The sequence below is a fragment of the Tyto alba genome, unplaced genomic scaffold (assembly GCF_018691265.1).
Source record: "Tyto alba isolate M040663 unplaced genomic scaffold, T.alba_DEE_v4.0 Super-Scaffold_7, whole genome shotgun sequence".
NCBI classification, from domain to species: Eukaryota; Metazoa; Chordata; class Aves; order Strigiformes; family Tytonidae; genus Tyto; species Tyto alba.
Genome location: NW_024881328.1, coordinates 32657139 through 32676761, shown reverse-complemented (window position 1 = coordinate 32676761; position 19623 = coordinate 32657139). Strand labels below are relative to the sequence as shown.

The 19623-nt window shown below is 40.3% G+C and overlaps 1 protein-coding gene across 2 annotated transcripts in view; it reads right to left on the bottom strand.

Moving 5' to 3' along the window:
- Window positions 1–19623, bottom strand: part of HECW2 (HECT, C2 and WW domain containing E3 ubiquitin protein ligase 2) — a 206732-nt gene that overhangs the window by 74937 nt on the left and 112172 nt on the right. For both annotated transcript variants that reach the window (XM_033010788.2, XM_042808529.1), the window contains exon 3: window positions 10957–11064. In XM_033010788.2, coding sequence (XP_032866679.2) covers window positions 10957–11064 — 108 coding nt within the window. The remainder of the gene's footprint in view (window positions 1–10956; window positions 11065–19623) is intronic.

Sequence of the window (19623 nt, the reverse complement as noted above, 5' to 3'; positions counted from 1 at the left end):
GGTTGATGAGGGTTTACCTCTGAGTACAGATAGGGCCATGGGCAGGCAGAAATTACAGCAGCCAGTTCAGACAGACCAGAGGATGCAGATGAATGTCTTGACAGTTCAATTCTTCTGACTTGGTTTAACAATATGCCAGTAGTCCTAAAGTAAAAAACTGCAATGTTTTGTATAAGGTTTTGACACACATACAGCATGATTCCTTGAGGGCTGAAGTATTTCCTCACTGCAGGATAAAATACCCACTTAGACCTACTCAGAAGGATCAGAAACCCATCCTGCAAGCCTGCTCTGCCAAAAAGGATTGTTTATTTATTTATTTTTAAATTTGCTGCAGTTATAGGTCGACATTTATTTACTATCTTCCCCCTAGAACAAAGAGGAGGCATCTCAGAACTCCTTCAAAGGAAAGCGTCTGGCTGACAGGGCCTCCAGAGACTTATGAGGTGGAGGAGCAGCTGATCCCACTTCCTCCTCCTCACAGCTGAGTTCATACACACAGTCAAATCATGCTCTATTTACCACATGCTTTATAGCAAAATTCAAAATGCAGACAGGATTTCTAATCACCTACAAAGGTTTATCAGATCTAAAAATTACAGATCAGGACCTTCTTCCTAAAGTTTCTTCCTAAACTGAGTAATTCTGTTGACCTAACAACAATGATTATCTAAATGGATGCACAAGAATTTCTAGCTCACATAAAATTGGAGTTTCAGGACTTGCAGAAGTTTGGCAGGATTTATACCAAGTGCTGGACTACTCCACATTGTAAAATGCACATATTAAGTAACCAGTACTGAAGTCCTGAACACCTCAAACACACTGTGAACTTACTATGGCTACATGAGAACATGCTAAGACAACAAACTATTCCACCAAAACTTTTACTTTTCAGCTACAGTGCTCAGCTTTATTGTGATCTCAACTTTATTTTTCAGAGACTTTCTGGAGCTGCTGTTTATTCAGTTTGTTGACTATCTTCTCCCAATTCATCACTTCTGAAAAGAACCTAGAAATGGAAAGGTTATCAGCTGCTGCTTCTATCCATAAACAGTCCGCAACATGATGGTGGACAGAAGTCTGTAATATATTCCCATTACACTGACATGTACATTCCCCTAAAGGCTGAAATGCAATGCTACGAGCTTTGCATCCTCAAATTTCTTTCTTTCAATGACTTCTATGAGCATACAGTACTTTTCAATACCTGTATGTGTCTGGTGATAGAAGAAAACAATGTTTGATTCAACAAATAGATCTGATGACCCCTTTCATATAAACTAAATTAAAAAAAAATAATAATCTTCAGGACTAATTGCTAGAAATAATTAGAAAAAGCAGAGCACTTAAAAACACGATGTGGAGACATTTTCTCTCACTTCCCAACAGAAGCAGCATTGATTTAGTTTGCACTTTATACAGCACTACACACAGGAGTGGCAGACCTGCTGTTGGCATTGTGTTGACAGGATTAACACGAGAGAAGCTGTGCTTGAAATTCAGCACAAAACTGAAAAATGATCTACCCATCACATGCATGCAGATGTTGCCAAAGTGAATACAGGTTTGCAAGACTGGACCTTGTACACAGCAGGAATACAACCCCTTCATAGGACCAGAGACAGCTAAGTAATTTTTTTTCGTGGCTAATAATGCTGGAAACTGCAGTTAAGACTTAACAGTAGAAGAAATCTCAGAGGCACCCTGTCAGTTCAAAAGAGGTGAGGATCTAGCTCTTTGACATTTCTTGTACTGTGCTATCAGTAAAAACGTTGGTAAGAATAGTTTTTCCTTGATGACTGATGGATTCCTGAGCTCCAAATATACTGAAAACAGGTTTCTGTTCCTGACAGAACACATCTCAGCCTACTACCTATAACTAAGGCCCCATAAATACACAGACCTCCTCAGAAACAGTAAGTTCAATTAGCTGCAAACAGCACTTTAATATTTAGAGAGTTCAGTAACATATTAATACACAGGCTTCCTCTGAACTCTTCCATACTATAAACTGCACAATAGCATGTGTCATCTAGAGTTTTCCCAGTTTCTTTCATTTCTCCTGACACCTTGCTTTCACATGCTTCTTTTAGGGGAAAATTTGCATTTCTCTTTTTTCTTTCCTACTTCTTATTCCTCAACAAATTAATTAGCTTGCTTTGTATGTAAACTATAATGAAAATGAGCAGTAAATCCAGCAAGGAAAAGACATCTGTACCTGACCATAGGACTATTTGCTGTCTCTTTAAAGAAAAAATTGACATTTCGGAACAAAAAGTATTTTCATAAATAAGGGGAAAAAATGACTGTACCTAGTTCTGTGTTCTTGATACCACACATGCCCCATTGTCATTGACATTCCTCCAGACATCATACAGACAACAAGAAATTCCTTATTTTAAAAATAAGACAAAAATTAAATTGATGTATCTGTAATTCTTCAAAAACTATCACACAGCCATATAAAAAGTGATATATATGTTAATTCATTGGAACACTCCATAAAACCATAATCCCCTTCTTTAAAAACCAATAGATGTTATCATTTTATAACCGTAGTTTTATAGCTCAGGTCCATTACATAAAAATGTTGGAATTAACAAAGGTTTCTGGGACTCAAACATTGACATTTGAATTTCAAAAGAACTCCTGCATGAAATTATAGCGTTGTACGTCCCTCTAAGGACCATACACTCTTGCCTCTTCAATAAGAGAGATCAGTTTATACCAAATAATAGCTTACTTTTAAAACATCACTAATTCCCCAAAGCCCCCCATGTTAACTACCTTTTTACTGCCTTTAATACTTTAACTTTGATCATCAAAAAATTGCTTTATGATAGAAAGATGCTCAGAATACATGAAGTTGGAATATGTAAACACATGAACATCATTCTAGAATGCATCCTTTCCAGGAGACTGATAATTCAGGGAAACAAATGTGTTAGCTGTAAGAACAGTTTGCTCCAGATATACTCTAGTCAAATGAAATGCCTATATCAGAGGTGGAATTACCCCACACTCGATTGAGAAGGGAGGGGCAGAGACACGTCCAAAAGACACGTCAAATCCTAGCTGGGTTATAACAGTCTGCAGAGGTAAACAGGGCTCCCAGTTAACTGGATGGAAACTGCACAACAGCTGATACCTCCTGGGCACTGCAGCTAGATGCTGGAAGTTACTACTGAATCCATAACACTCTGCAGATATAAACATATGCCCTCCAACACTCAGTGAGGAAAAAGCTGACATCACATAAATTTGTCTGGAAAATATGAGAGCATGTTCCATGAAACTTCTTTTAAAGAACTTTGTTGCTAGAACAAGTTAAGTTACTCTTATTCATTCAGGCTTTACAAAGCTATAAAGGGAGATGCAAGCCATGGAAAAGGCACTGGGTTAAACCCTAATTTTTCCCAGCTGAACCCAAACACCTCATAGACAACTGCAGGAGTTTTTAAGTGCTCTGCACGTCCTGCCAGCTGAATTTCTTTTCCTTAGCATGACAGCCCAGTGAACACAACCTATTTGTTTGGACATTTAGCATTCTATCCTCTGCATCACTTTAGCCATGTACCTTTTCAATTATTTCCTACTGGGAACAGTACAGAGTAGCAAAGACAGCAGCAGAACACAAGTGCCAAAGCTGGCTGCCTCCAGGTACTTGCCATCTCTCTCAGCAGGTATATCACAGAATTTATTTTACTGAAGCAATGATTGAAAAAAAAACAAACCAAACCAAAACAAAAACCCAACAACTAGAAAGGGACTTAAGGAGACTTATAGAAAGCTTTTGAGATAAACTAGGATCAATAACAGAAAATGTTTATGTCCCAGTGGTCTCTCTTCATCTAACCTGCTTCAAAGAAAACTGCTTGGACAAACGTTCAGATAACACAGCCTACCTAACCCTGCCAGCCCCGCTCACTTTGCTGTCACTCATTCTTACTTACAGTCACAACCATTGCCTATTATATTCCAGTTTGGCAAAGCATTTAACTATAATCTAACATTTAAAACAAAACACTGAGGGTATTATGTGCTTAAGGAAGTCAACAAGGCTTGCCATGCATGTAAAAAAATACAAGACCTGATCCTGTTTCAGTTATTTGTGATACTCTAAAATAGCTGTTAAGAGACAACAGATATAAATAGCAGAAGAATAATAAAAGTATTTCTAACTCAGTGAATGTGTTTATAAATAGGGTAGGGACAATAACCATGAGTCCCCAGACAGACCACTGAAAGGGCTCTGGTTGCAAGGCGCTACACAGACGAGTGTTCCAAGTTCAGAACAATTCCATGTGAGAAAACCATGACCTTTTTAAAATTTAATTTAAATGGTCAAAAAATATAAAGCCTGCATACAAGTACTGTGTTATGTTGACAGAATATTCATCAACATTGACCATTCTGATCAAAACCACTAAAAATACTAAACTGTGCTTGCATCTCTAGTAACAATTCCTTGCTACAGCAGCCCTTAAAAGCTAAAAGCACATCATGTTCAATTACTAAACTGGTATTTTTGTTCCATATATATATATACATATTAGCCTCTTTAACAAAAAAGGGAGCTGGGGGTCTGCTCTGGTAACTACAAATTATAGCAGTTTCAGTCTCAATACGCTGTTTTTGCAAAAGTTATAATTTCATGGAAATAGGGATTGAATACAAAGAATTCCACACAAAACCTCACTTGTAACATACCACTGTAATGCAAACACATCTATTACCATCATTTCTGAATATATCTCATAGTCTGCGCATGCCACAAACACAAGATTTTAAGTACAAAACATACAGCATCTGTGCAGTCACTGCATCTGAGTATTGCAGTGTGGCACCAGCAGTAATTTAACCACAAACATCCCAAGGGTGATTCGGAAATGATTGATGTGACAAGACTGGCAGTTTCTGGATGAATCCCAACAGCTGCCACTATGGATTATTGTTCAAGACATAAGCCACAGAATCGGTAAAGAAAATATATGCAAGTCAATATATTTCTATTCTACTCACAGTAATGACTATGACATCGAACGTTATAAATAACAGCAAAGACATTACACTACAGGTGAAGTAGGTAAAGGTGGTTCTTGTGGATACTGTAATTAATACTCATGGGACCAAGGCTATAACTTATAAATACAAGTCCAATACATTCTCAAAGAATGTCAGGGCCTATGCCTGTACTAATAAACCAGGCAGGACCACAGTGGGGATGCCAGTGCGAGTACAGGACCATCCCTATTGCTGAACGGTGACCGTGCGTCCCTGGCACAGGGGAAGGGTTGGCTGCACGGCCGCAAGCCACGCTGTGTCACTTGCTCCCAGCAGCAGAAAATAGGCCCTGGCCTGTTTTACCTAGTAGAACACATACAGATTTTAACTTCTGGGGACTTTGCATATGGAAGTGCATAAGCACCAGTTAGCTGTTGCATGACAGTGACTGTACTATACTGACTCTCCCTCCCATGGCACCTCTGACATGACCTGTCCTTCCTCATATTGCAGAAAACTGACTTAGAAGCCGTGGTTTATAAATGAGCAACAGCTTTTATCAACTAGTCTTCATAAAACTCAAGCTTCCTTTCACATGCTTTTTCTATCACCAGCCTTTCCATGATCATTTCACCCCAGCTCTCTGCTAGCTCTGGTCTCTGTAAGGAGTACACCATCATCCCTGTTCCACCACGATGCCCCAAAGGGAGCCCCTGCCATCCAAGCTCACAGACTGCTACACCCCAAGAAACATTCAGCCATCCAAAATCACTCCTGGGGCAATTGCTGCCCCTCTTGCACGAGAGACTAAAGGTCCTGACACACTGAACAGTCTAATGCCATGCTAAATACCAGATGAATATACCAAATATGAAAGCATTAAGCTGTGTTGCACCTTCACACTATCGGCACCTGTTTAGAATAACATTCCTTGAACTTGTTCTTTCCCTTTCCAGGAGAAGGATGAAAGCTGTTTGTAGAGCTGCAGCCATGTTTAGCAATCCTTCTGTAGTTTATGCAGCAAACAACTCAAGGGAGCCTTCTAGTGAGTCATTGTTTTCCTTCCCCCACATTTTAGCAAGCCTCAGAGCAAGATGTTTTAAAGCCACCTCTATTACGTGAGTAAGAAAACAGCATCTCGGGCATACTGATGCTCAAAATTCACCTTCCTGAATCTCTAAAATGACTGAGCTCCCTTTCATGCTTACATGGCACTAATGCTCCTTCCCCAGGGAAAAGAAAGAGGAACACCTGCCTCTGTACTGGTTGGCTCTGCAGTTTAGAGCGACTCACTTTGTCTCAAAGTGACAGCTTAAGGACACCAGATGTTTGTGATGGTAAGCTGGCCTTTGTACTTTGCAAGTATTTTCTTTCTCCTTTACACACTCTTCCCCTCCTCCCCTTCCTCAGCCACTCCCCTCAGAGGCTGTTTGTACTTCTGGAATACATTAAGTTCATTTCTCATTATTTCACTGTTAATTCCTTTGATTTTCCCTTCTCAGGGTAAAGTCTACGGAATTTTTTGTGTTGATTTTTGTCTAAAGCAAGTGAAAGTTTTCTTTGATCATCCTTGTTTTGCTCATTTCGGATGCTTTGGGGGAAATCAATGTCTGTTTTTAGTATGAAGATGATGAGACTCTCCCTGCCCTTCTTTCTGCAGGCTGCTTGACCTGAATAGAGCAGATGGCAAACTATGCCTTTATGTTACTTGCTTGGGAAATAGGAGATGCTGAATCCATATGGGGATTTTAAGAGGACTAAATGGAGTGACTGGAAAACTGAGTTACAGGACTACAGATACACAGTAATGCAAAACTCAGAAAAATGCTTATCCAAGGCCTACCTTTAAACATAAGCATAAATTCCACAGACCACAGTGAAACTATTAATAAGTTTACAATTACGCTCATGGCAAAACAGCTTCCCAAATTAAGGCAAAGGATGCTTCTCGTAAAACATATAAATCTGAGGATTGAAGAAGGAATCTGAGGCCCAATCCGGCTGACTCCCACTGATTAATATTCATGTAGTTAAAATGAAAATATGCCTTCTGCATGAGATTTGTTTGCATATGGCTTGTTAGCAACACCATCATCCTCTGCACTTCACCCTACAGAGATGTTACATTACTGGTGAAAAGATATGTAATGTCCCTAAGCACTGACACTACTAGGGAAAAATCACAACCAAAGTCTTTGGGATAACGTTGCACGCTGACCCATCTCAACTCATTTTTCAACATTAGTAACTTCCATTCCTTTTCTTGACAAAAAGACAGGCAACTTCAGGCCAGTTTTGACCGTAAATCCTAAAGGATTATTGTAGATATTTAGCATAACTCTGTAAGCAAGCATCATCAGTCCTCATTGCCAGAGGCGGTTCAAGGCTTCTCAGGCTTGCAGCAAATATCCCCCTTCCTCAGGCAGAGCAGGGACCCTGCCAATCGTACAGGTACAGCACTGTCTGTGCTCCAAACATGGAACAGTTCCAACCCAGAAAACCCTGTAGTGACATAAGCCCAGCTCTAACTCAGTTAGATACCTAGCTTACCATCAGCCTGCTGGAGCTTCTCCACACATCAGAGCGTGAGCAATAGCTAGAGGACTGGGTCAACAGTAACGTCATCAAGTTCACGAGGGAGACTTGCCAGTCTCTGCACCAGGGCTGGAACGACCCCGTGCATCACTACGGCCTCTGAGCAACCAGCAAAGCTGCAGCCCTGCTGTAAGTGAACTGGGCTCACGATGGACACCAAACTGAGTATGAGCCGGCACACGCTCTCATCGCAAATACGGCAAACTGCCACACAGGCTACATTAGAAGGTGTGAGACCAGCAGACAGATGGAAGTTACTGTCCCCCTCTACTCGGTAGTGGTTAGGAATACTGTGCCTAGTTTTGGGTCCCTAGGTTCAAGAGCATGGATAAGATGGAGAGGGGAGAGCAAATGGCTATGAAGATGGTTGGGATGGACAAAACATGACCTACAGGAAGAGGCTGAAGGAGCTGGTCTTGTTTAGTCTGGTGAAGAGGAGATTAAGGCAAGATAAATTCAATCTCAACTCTTTCCAGTTCTATCAGAAGATTTTAAAAGTGACAGTGGCCCCTAACTTAAGCTTTGGCCATTCAGATTGGATGTCAGAGAAATCTTTTTATCTGGAACAATACTGCAGCACCGGAAAAAGTTACCTACAGCTTCTGTGAAATCTCTGTCCTTGAAGGTTTTCAATACTGGGCTTTACAAACCACAGCTGACCAGGCCGAGCCTTGGTTAGAGCAGGAGGTTCAATGAAACCAGAATTCCGATGCTGTGATTAGTCTCCAGCTGAATTTAGACTGATCCAGTTAGACATTTTATCCATGCTGGTCCCCCAGAGACTGTTGCCTCTCACTGGAGCTACTGCTTCAAAAATTCAGGGACATTGCTGCTGAATCTGGGATTGTTCTCCACTTGCTCTTTTCATTCCTAGAGAAGCACGGTCAAGTTGGTAACAATCTGTTGCATGTCAGTACTGTGAGGAGTAAATATGACAAACTCCTGATACCATGACCTGTATCCGATATATTCTGCCCCTTAGTAAAGGCATTTCTAACCACAGGAAGTCTACAACTGTAGAGTTCTTTCCAAAGTTTGGAAAATAATGGCAGATTAAAGCATCAGAGGTACCTGAAGTTCAATAATCAGGCACATATTTACTGGAAATGTTATCCTCTCCCTCTCACTCCCTTGCTGTGACAGTGGCATCACACGCAGCGCTACACAGAGAGTACCAGTTCTGCCAGCACCGCGGCAGGAGGCGGCGGCTAACCGAGGAGCGAAGTTTGTCCCTGTGGCTGGGCGAGCACGGTGCCGTGCCTGCAGCGCAGGGCGAGGACCCTGGCAGCACGGCTGTGCCCGCGGCCGGCGGTGGCCCTGCGGCCATACCTGCGCTGCACAGCCGCCCGCCGCCTTCGCCTGGGCGGCCATTTAGTGAGCTCAGGAATGAAAAAGAAAGGAAAAAAAGAAAAAAAAAAAAAAAAAAAAAAGAAAAAAAAAAGGAGCGGCTGCCTCTAGCTGCATCAGAGGTGCTTCGCCACCTACAAGCTGCAAGAAAAAATACTTACTGAGCAAACGTCGTCACGTATCTGTGGAGACTTCTGGTTTAAAAAGTGGAATCAGAAATTCAGTTCAGTGTTTCGGGGCAATTTTTGGCCTCTCAAAAGAAACACAAGTGTCACTGGTGACGTATTTATTTGCCATATTATGTGCTATAGCGACATATGCTCATAAGCATTCCTTTTACAGTTCTCAGTTGCTGCATAATTGCCTGTCTCTTGTTCACTGTATGGCAGCAGCACTGTTAACCAGTGAAGCTAACCACGACCAAAGAGCGTATACCCTACACTCTTTCTGTCAGTTGGCTGCAAAGCGCAGTTAGTTGCAGCATCAGTTACAGCTGACTTTAAGTCAAAACTACTAGTTCTTGAAGCATTAGCAAAGGTTACTCACTTGAATTAAAAGTGTTGTTCAAGAGCCTCATCTCCATACATTATGGAGCAACACATAACCAGCTAAAAGATACAGAGAAACATCCCTGGAGTCAAACTGTCCGCACTGGCAACAATACTGATAGAGTATGTGTGTACAAGATGAAGCAATGAACTCTCCTAACACATTTCAATCTGCTTTAATATACCACTGCCTTTGGCACCAGAAAAGTTAATTTTCATGATCTTTATCTGCAGTGCAATCATTTTTTCCTGTAATGAACTCCTGAAATTTAATTTCATTTTATCTTATTAAAGCTTTTTTTTGCTGTTGCTGTTAAAGAAATGTGCTGTGTAACACATAGGATAAGTTGGCAATATTCAATGATGACTTCTAGAAAGATGAAGTTTTAATAATTATTTATAGTACAGGGTATACAACACCCCTTGAAATACATGTATTGCTGTTATATCAGTTAATTAGAATAAAAATTTCTGCCAAGAAACCTATAGTTAGCAGCACTGCAGTGTACAGTGAAGTAATGGAGTGGGAGTATTTTTTTTTTTTTAATTTATGAAGGAAGATTCATTGCTGTGAGGCTAAACAGGTGGTAGAGCTGCTCACAGCTCTTTTGGGACTGATTGCCACTTTGATGCTTGGCATCTCAGAGTTTCCAGCAAGCTCAGTCACAACATCCTGGGATTGAAACATCAGTTTCTTTAGGGGATCATATATTTCAGATGGTAAGATACGCTTTTTCATCAAAAAGCAGAAAACAAAATAAAAAAAAGATTTTTTTTTTTTTTTTAATTTTATTTTAAGAAAAGCACACAGCAGAGTGGCTTAGCTTCCTATAAATCCTGGTCACCTAATGGAGTGGCATATCTCTCCAGTTTGAAGCTTGGCTACCAATACTCCTTACGGTGTTCAACTGAACACTTTTTTTCTTCCAGTCACATGGAGACTCTCAGTATTTCAAAATTGCCTAATGGATTTCCCAGTGCAACGGAACTTCAGCTGAGAAATCCTGCTGCAACTGGACAGGAGGCTGGCACTTCCTAGAGAAAAATTTAACCTTTGTACTAACAAATATCAGCAAGCACTACTACCTTATTACCTTTTCCTTTGTGTGCACATACCATTAACGTGTGTCCAGCTGAAATTTTAAACTTCTTGGGAAGGGACTTGATCTTTCAATGTGTATATACTATATGACATTGCACAAGGCAATTTCTTCCACCCTTAAACTTAAGCATTCTGTGTAAGAATATCCCTAGAATACATATGAACATCTAAGATCAACTCCATTTTTATAATGTCCAGCAAACACACTGGAAAACGCTGATCCTTAGAGCAATATGATCAATTCCTTTGGTTTATCAGAGGGATTGACAAAATGAATACCAAATGTCATCCTACTGACTTGCCTTGACACACAGGCATGCTTGCATTTGGATAGGCATTGGATAAATAGGTACTCACATTCCATAAAATAGGGACCAGGTTCAATTCGCCACACAATTTGTCCCTTTTGCGTGCCAGTCACTCCCCGATTCTTGGAATCCCAGAAATTGGCCGGAGAGTTCTCATCTGAAAGAGGAAAGAAAAAAAATAAAATTTATCAAGTAGTATTTATAATAGTAGTTTTCTTGGTTTTCAGTTTGAAGAAGTCCAGATTCAGAAAATGACTTGTGTCTAAGAAAAAAATAATTAAAAAATCAAACTAACTGGCAAAAAGATAAATGGCTTCTCTTTTACAGTCGATAGATCAATTTATGCAGAGCAAGCAGACATACATACAGCCAAAGTAAATATATGGTTTCCTGTAAGAGGTGACCTGCCAAGGTAAAGTATTAAATTCCAAAACTCCCCTAACTCAACAGAGAGGCCATTGGGAGTGTAAAGCTGACAAACTTCATCACAGAGTTACCACACTGTTTTATACAGTGGTCCTGCTCTCTGATGTGAAAATCTAGCATTCATTCCCTAGCTAGGAAGTATGGAATTGCAACTAGAGGTATCAAGGCTTACTTCAGTAATATATTCCTGTGTTTACATACACCAAAATAATCTGACACTTTCAGTTTCCTGACAGGTACGGAATTATTCCCTCTCAGTGAAGCCGAGTTAGAGGCTCAAAGAACAGAACTGTCACTTAGTAAGCCGGAGATACAAATCAGATTCAGCAAAATACATTCAAAAGATAACGGAGAAGCAAACCGTAAGTATCTGCAGATCAGCTTAGCAGTATCAGTATTTTCTCCTCTCCTCTCTGTCTTAACAGTAACAAACACATGTCCTGGGTTTTTTGTTTTTTTTTTTTATGCACCAGCCTGTATTCAGGCACCCAGAATGCTGTATGAATGAAACTAAACCAGAGTGAGCAGCTGTTTGAAGGGGCACAAAGGTTAGTTATGATGACCTAGAGGAAGCTGACAGAAATCCAACTTAACTCTTTCACACCAGAAACTCTTTGGAAGCTTGCATCATAATATTTTACAAGTGCATTTAGGCAACTGTTTCTTAATTAGACAATTATACCTGCAACCTCAAATACAACATCCTAATTCTTTCCAATGGTACTTGATATCCCTCAGTCTTAAATTTGTTTTTAAAAATATTCTGGTTTATTACATACATTTGAATACATTCTGCAATCTTGAAAAGACTTCACTAAGACCTTAGTCTACTGTGGCTTTGGTCATGAAGCTCCTATCCATTCAAGCACGTTTTCTTTGTACTTTGGTAGGAACTCCCACATAAATAAGATTACAGAATTGTCACCTACATTTTAGAAATCCATATGCTATTTATGAAAGAATAATAAGCAATGCAGCTTTGTTACTTCTGTCATATGAAGACAAACTTACACTAAAGCTTCTCTTTCCCCTTTTCATTCTGACTGCTCATCTCAGTGTATGCAAGATAACCCTACTGAATCAGGATTAGTGCAATCTCTACATTCACATCCCATCAAACTGACAAGCAAAGCATTACCATTACCAGACACACACTGGACTTCTGTGATTGCTCAAGATAAGTTACACACCCTGTCCACAACCTGGAAGAGCTCTGAAGAGCCAAGCTGCTCACATATTTATGCCTCCAGGCATGGGCGACTGAGAATTTTTAGAAAGCTGTGGGCTGAACACTTCAACATCATGCTGACTCCAGAGTAGTTTCATAATTATCTCAATGACAACGAGAAGGGGCAGGAGGGTTCTTCTAACGCCTGTGATCCTCAAGCACCTAATACCCTCAGGCTTAACTTTTCCATGTTAGCACTTGAACTGCATACACCTTAAAGTCAGGCACACAGGCAGCAAAACCTTAAAACAAGCATAATTATTCTTCATTACACCGAAAAAAACTTGCAGAGTAAACAAAGCTGTACCTCACCCATGTATTTCTTCTTTTCAAAGCTGTATAAAGAGGAACTCTGAAAGTACAGGCTGTAAAGCATCCCATGGGCCTCAAAAGAAAATAACCTCTGTATGCAGTTTGCAATTACACCAACTGAAGCAATATACTGTTGACTGACTCTTTTTTTTTTTTTTCCCGAATGTGCCTTCCTAACCCAAGGCCCCACTATTATCTTCCACAGACAAAACTTGAGGAAGCCATGAGATACAGCTTAACTTCCAACAAATCTACATTAGTGCCTATTTTTGTCTACCATACAAACTTGCTTATCCAAACCACCGCTACCAAAAGCAAGCAGATTCTTTAAAAACTCCACAGTTACCTGAAACACAGATAATTTTAAATTATTCAGTGTCCTCATCACATCTAGATAAATAAAGATGTATTGTATGACAAAAAACCCACCTCCCCTCACATGCTCTAGTTCTTCTGAACATCTGTATTTAATCAATTGGAGAAGAGTCTGTTAATAATTTTAAAGCATAAGGACAGATATTTGGTATAACTGTAAACATGAAATTTTTTTATTCTTATCTTGTTCAAGAATTCAAGAAACTCTGAAGCAATGAAATATGCCTTTAACAGTGAGATTTCCAACATTAAGCCATAAGCAGTTGTTCTTTGTTTTTTAAAATCAGTAACTTAGTAAAGTCAATTGTAATTTTTAGAGGGATATTACTGAGCTTCATGAAGTGAGTCTTGAATTCCGAGCTGCAAGTTAGAAGAAAGCAGAACATTTTCTTACACCTTATTTAATAAAATCCGACATTTAAGAAAGTACCTGGATTTTCTGTCATGAAGGAACAGTCTCCTCTGCAGCAATTAAGACTAAGTCACTGATACCCTGCCCACAGGCATGCTGCCCTTGCAACAGAAGGCAGTGGAGACAGAGGGGTGAGAAACGCTGACAGACCACTGCCTATCAGAAATTGACTCAAATTACAGAATTTATCTTGGATAGCTTTGATTTTTCTGAAACAGATATTTTTCTTCTACTTTTATGATGTTATTCACATAGGGGAAAAATATAACATTACTAATGCATATGGAAAAATAACTTCAAACCTCAGTTCATGTATTTTAAGAAAAGAAACTGAGCAGCAAAAAAAAATAATCAAATAGCATGAAAACATTGAAGTACACAATATTGCTGAAATTTACTTATCAACACAGCAATAAAAAAGTTAAACAGTGATAGCCTCAGTAATATCCAGCTGTGCAAAAAAAAAAGTGTTCAAGAATACAAAAAGCCATGTCAGAATTACCACAACTTCATCTCTCCTCTTCCCCAAAACATATATATGCATGCACACACACACACACACACACGCTATACATATTCCATAGGGAACTTAAATTCTAAGAAGTTCTAGTCCCCTTTTAGCACATAATTGTTGCTGTTTGTGAAACTGGAGGCTGTTCTAGAATCTGGGCCAAGGAGCAGATATAAATATCCCTTCCCAGAACATAAAATATGCAACAAAATACTGTCTTGCTGCACTGGTATCTTGTCCAGTGAGTCTACACTTCTGAAAGAAATAAAATGATGCAAGACACACAGTATCTTTCTATATTCAACAATTCTTAGACACAAAATAATACAGAAAGTAATTTATTTCTCACAGCTGTAACCCCTGCACAAATCAGCACCTGTGAGACATGTTCTATGATGAAAAGTGGGTAGTAATAAATGTATCACTGTGTAGAACTTTACACTAACTAGTGCTCCTCAAAATCATTGCAAAGCAAACGTGCTCTGAGTAATGATGGTTTCTTTATTTAACTGCTAAGCAAACAGTCAAACCTAGTATTAAGAACTGAACTCGCTTCCACTTTTAAGCTTCACCATCATTACAACACCCTTTAAGTTAGATACCACCAGCCTCTGTAACACCCATGTCTTGTGCTCTCCATGTCAGCACTGCAGTTTCTCCACCTGTGACCACAGCTCTGCCCTTATGTGACAGTGAATGGGATGCAGCTCCCTCCAGCATGCGTCAGTTTGGTACGGCTATCTTATGTGAAAAACAGTGTGGAAATACTGGATAAATGGGTGAATGGTGCAATGAAAGAAGAAAGTATCGTTTTTACAGAATTAGTTTTCACAATAAAATTATGCCCATAAAAGAGTAAGAGCCCTAACAGCTCCAATACGCCCATGCCTTTCCTGTACTGGGAGCCCAGAACGGACCCAGCACTCCAATGTGTCTCTCCGGTGCGGAGCAAAGGGGTAGCCCCACCTCCCTCGACCTGCTGGCTGAGGCTCTTCCTATGGCAGCCCAGGATGCCCGGGGGTGGCCTGGGCACACGTTTGCTCTTGCTCAACTCGTTTTCCACCAGGACCTCCAGGTCTTCTGTGAAGCTGGTTTCCAGAGAGTCAGCCCCCAGCCTGTCCGGGTGTCAGGGGTTATTCCTCCCCAGGCACAGGACATGGCATCTCCCTCTGAATCTCGTGACATTCCTGTTTGCCCATTTCTCCATCCTGTCTGAATGGCAAGACAACCATCTGCTTTATCAACTGCTACTCCCAGTTTTGCATGAGGATGTTATGGGCATGTTGAAAGCCCTGCTAAACTGACATCAGGGCTCACGAGGCTCCTGTGTAGTTCACGTTTTGTTCTTTCTGTCTTACAGCTTTCACTACTTCTGACTTAGGAAAAAGGATGAACTACCTGAAATCCATTACCTTACAGAGTCATCTTGCATAGCTTAAATCAAAAAACAAACAAACAAATAAATAAGACACAGTCTTTTATAAGATAGCTAAAAACCAAGAACTCCTACTAATTAAGATCTGAAACAAGCCTTACAGTCCCAGTGCACAGACTGGAATGTTCATCTTCTGGTCCCAGTTTCTGTGGTCAGTAGTGTTAAGCTATGTGAGAAAAGGCTTGTCTCTGAATACAAAGGATTTTTATTCTTCAAATACCAAAACATAGTCACAAACTCCTAGTGTGGAAACATCACAGACTGCTTACTGCATATGAAAAAATTTAGAAGTTCCCTGTAGCAATCTAAGAGCTTCAAACTTTAGCATATTGATCTCTTTTCTGCAACACATTTATAAATATGCTTATATGCAGAGCTCAGAGAGAAGGTGATGCTTAACAGATTCTGAATGTCACTGAATGGTTTTAATTATACACAATTTTTAAATTTTCATCTTTCACTACCAAATATGGGTATTCTAATTCACATCTCTTGAAAAATCCATGCAGCTTAGCTCAGGAAAGAACAATCACGTTGGTAACACCATTGAACCCTTGCATAATCCCTCATTTGGGATTTACATCCCAATCTCCATTTTTTTCATCTCTTTCTGGAAGGTATTTTATGCAAAATCTTTTGAAGTGCCTGTATCATTTATTCTTAATTTTAAATTAAGTTCAGATTGTCAAAATGCTGACTTTCTTAGCATTTTAGGATAATTTTAATAAATTCTTGGGCACTGAAGATGATGCATGCAATACACCCAATTATTAAGAGGGGTGTTTGTACTCAGCCTGGGGAAGCTTATAAAGCATTGATCTAAATGTTATTTCTCATCAGATGTTCTCTTACAGTGTGTATCAGAGGAGCAGGAAGGCTGGTAGGTAGCAAGGCTACATACAGTTTTGTCTCAAACTGAGATTCATGGATCTGCCCTCAGTTTCTCTCATTAGCATACTATTGAGAAGGGCCATCCTCTACCTATTTGAGTCTGACATTTCACTCAGTCTTTAGAAGTAACAGGTTTGTAGTTGCATTGGAGGATATTTCTGAACTTAATTTTGAGCCAACCATCAGGAGATCTCTAGGTTGGCATTCCCAATGTAAAACAGAAATCTGACTTACCATGCATTTTACTGTGTGACTTCCAAAACCTCTGTCTTGGTACCAGTAAGTGCACTCTGCTTTTTAGTGTGAGCACAGACTTCCAAGCAGTAAAACAGACGGTCACCAAAATGTAAGAGTAGTAAGAACATTCCAAAGAGTACTTACTGTAGATTTTTAGCAACTGACTGGGAAAGTTTGTAACACTAAATTTTGTGCAATATTTTTACTTTGGTAACCTCTCATAATTTTAATACTATAAATACTTTAAAAAAATGTTAAAGCCAGTGGGTAATCATTAATGAAGTAGCACATTGTTTACTGAACTAAGGAACTAAATCGATTTCTCCTTTGTATACAAAATATGCTTAAAAGCAATTGAAAACTGCGTCAATACACATTTAAAGGAGAAGACAAATTTTACCACCTGAGGCCTCACTCCTTTTCTGGAAAGCCAGTAAGTAAATTAACAATTTCAAGTCAGAGTTCCCACTGCAAGCAATTATTATAATAAACAACAGTATGTCAACTCATTTAAAATACACTACATATCAGTTAGGTTTGTACAAACAAATATTAACCCACTATGCACAGCTTATGTTATGTGATTTTCAGAATTCCCCATCTCAGTCTGTGAACAGTTCACAGGCTTTCAGGTGGAACCAGACCATTTCTCATGAAAGACGGCACTAGTATATGCAGTACATTGATGAAATTAAAGATCAACACTCAGTTGCACCTTCTAGCCTTACCTCGCCATTCCAAAGGATGCCTGTGGATCCTAAACTGCATTCCTCCATCTGAGCCCAATTAACAAACTGAAGAATAAAAAAAAAAAACACATTTTACAGGACGGATCCTGAAAATAGCATCCTTGTTCCCAATCACAAATGGTATTTTCTACAAAAGTTGCCTGCTGGACTCAACCTCTGCAGCTCAAGTTTGGAGGCTTAAACTCTGTATTAGCACTCTTGCATAATCTCAGCTCCACAAGGCGCGTCTGCCCTCTCCCTTCCTCTTGTCACTTGAAGGAAAGGGTTTTAGAAGGATGTTCTCAAACCTCCCAGCAGTTCCTAGCAGTTACACACAATCGTCTGCCTCTTCTCCTTCAATCAAGGGTTTATCTAGGTTCAAACAACCCGTGTTAAAACATATCAAGTATTACGTCCTTCAAGCTCAGCTATTTGCGGCCACTCCCCTCCGAAGGGTACAGGATGCCAAAGCCCCATCCTCCCTCCACTTCCTTCCTCGCCTTGTCCATGGGAGGATTCCCAAGCAGGGCCACGGCCCCGCAGCGTGGGGCGGGCTGATGTCAACAGGAGGATCGTTTAAATCCTAGAAATGACAACAAGGCAGCCACAGCAACGAGCGCAGCGGGAGCTTGCTGGAAGTGCTAGCTTTTGTTTACTCAGTATTTCGCTCTCCCGCATGACTTCCCCACAAATGCAGTTATTTTAGGGAAGACGCCACTGCTCCATGATTTGGCTGGGATGAAGCTGCCTTTAAAGGAGGGTAACTCTGCACTGGGCACTCCTGAGCCGGAGGATGAGCAGGTGGCAGAGCTGCTACCTCTCCTCTTTCAGGTTGGTAAATGCCACTGCAGCGCAGGGGCTTGGACAAGGGTCCGTTCTGCCAGATGCTCTGACAGCTCACAAGCCTCCTGGGGGATGCTGGCAGCTGACCTACAGCTCCTTCATCTTATGGCAAGGTTCCCATACCGTGCCAAAGCGGCCCCAGCCCAGCAAGAACAAAAAGGGTACTTAAAGCTATCTTTGCAATCTTGTCCATGGTCTGCAGATCTATTCCTTCATGGCACGCATTTCATGAAATTGTATGCTTGTGGAGCACTAGGTTCAAGCACTCAAAGCAAGTCTTGGTTTTCCTAGTAACAATCAGATAACAAAAGGCAGGAATAAAAAAATAACTCTTACAGGAATATTTATTCATACTCGCCTTGAGACTTCCCAAAAAATGCTTCCAGTCAAAGAAATTAAGACTCTTTGCTAATGAAAAACTGAAAGCTACTGTATCACTTTATGTTTGCATGAGCACCTCTAGCAATTGTATTCTCAAAGGACAGGCAGGGAAAGAACACCAGACCTGGACTACTGTAAGAGAAATTTAAAACACTGCTGTGTACCAAATGGCTGGAAACTGTTCTCCTATGAATGACAACAGAGCAACTCCCCAAAAAGCTGAGAACAAAATTATTGGACAGTCTTAAAAGCTGCCGAAACTGTTAGTAAATCCTACTATATGCCATCACAGATCTTTTTACTCCTCGTAACACTTTGGAAAACTTGGACACCACTGAAAATATAAAACACAAATCTTCAGCTGAAAAGCAAGGGCAGAAAACTAAATAGCAGAGAAAGGTGGAGTGGATGCTCTTGCAGCCTCACATAGGAGAGAAGTGGCTGTTGGGGCTCTTCACAAAGGTGATGGGGCACTGCCAGAGGGTGCAGGGTGACACTCAAACTCCAACCTAGACACAAATATCGGCCTTCTGGTGACACAGTCCTGCTATATTAGCAGTGAAGGATCATCATCATCTATATTCAGATATTCAATATCATGACCTAGGGTCAAAAAATCAGGGAGGTGTTTGTTTCTCACTGCACAGCAGCAATTTGTTCCCTTGCACAACCAAAATTAAGGTCCACATACCTCCACTGGTTGCCCCTGAACCGTCAGCAAGAAGAGGGAAGACTCCACTCACATTCCCTTGGGTGCCCTCCATGACTCGCTTCATAGCACATATACTATGCTGCTGACATTTATTGCACTCTATTACTTTACACAGCAAGAGCAATTAATTTTTCCACCTGTAAATGACAGGATGGTCAGGAATAAGCTGTATTTCTCTAACACTTCACTCCTCCTTCATCTGCGGAAGCAGAGCAAAGGTAGAAA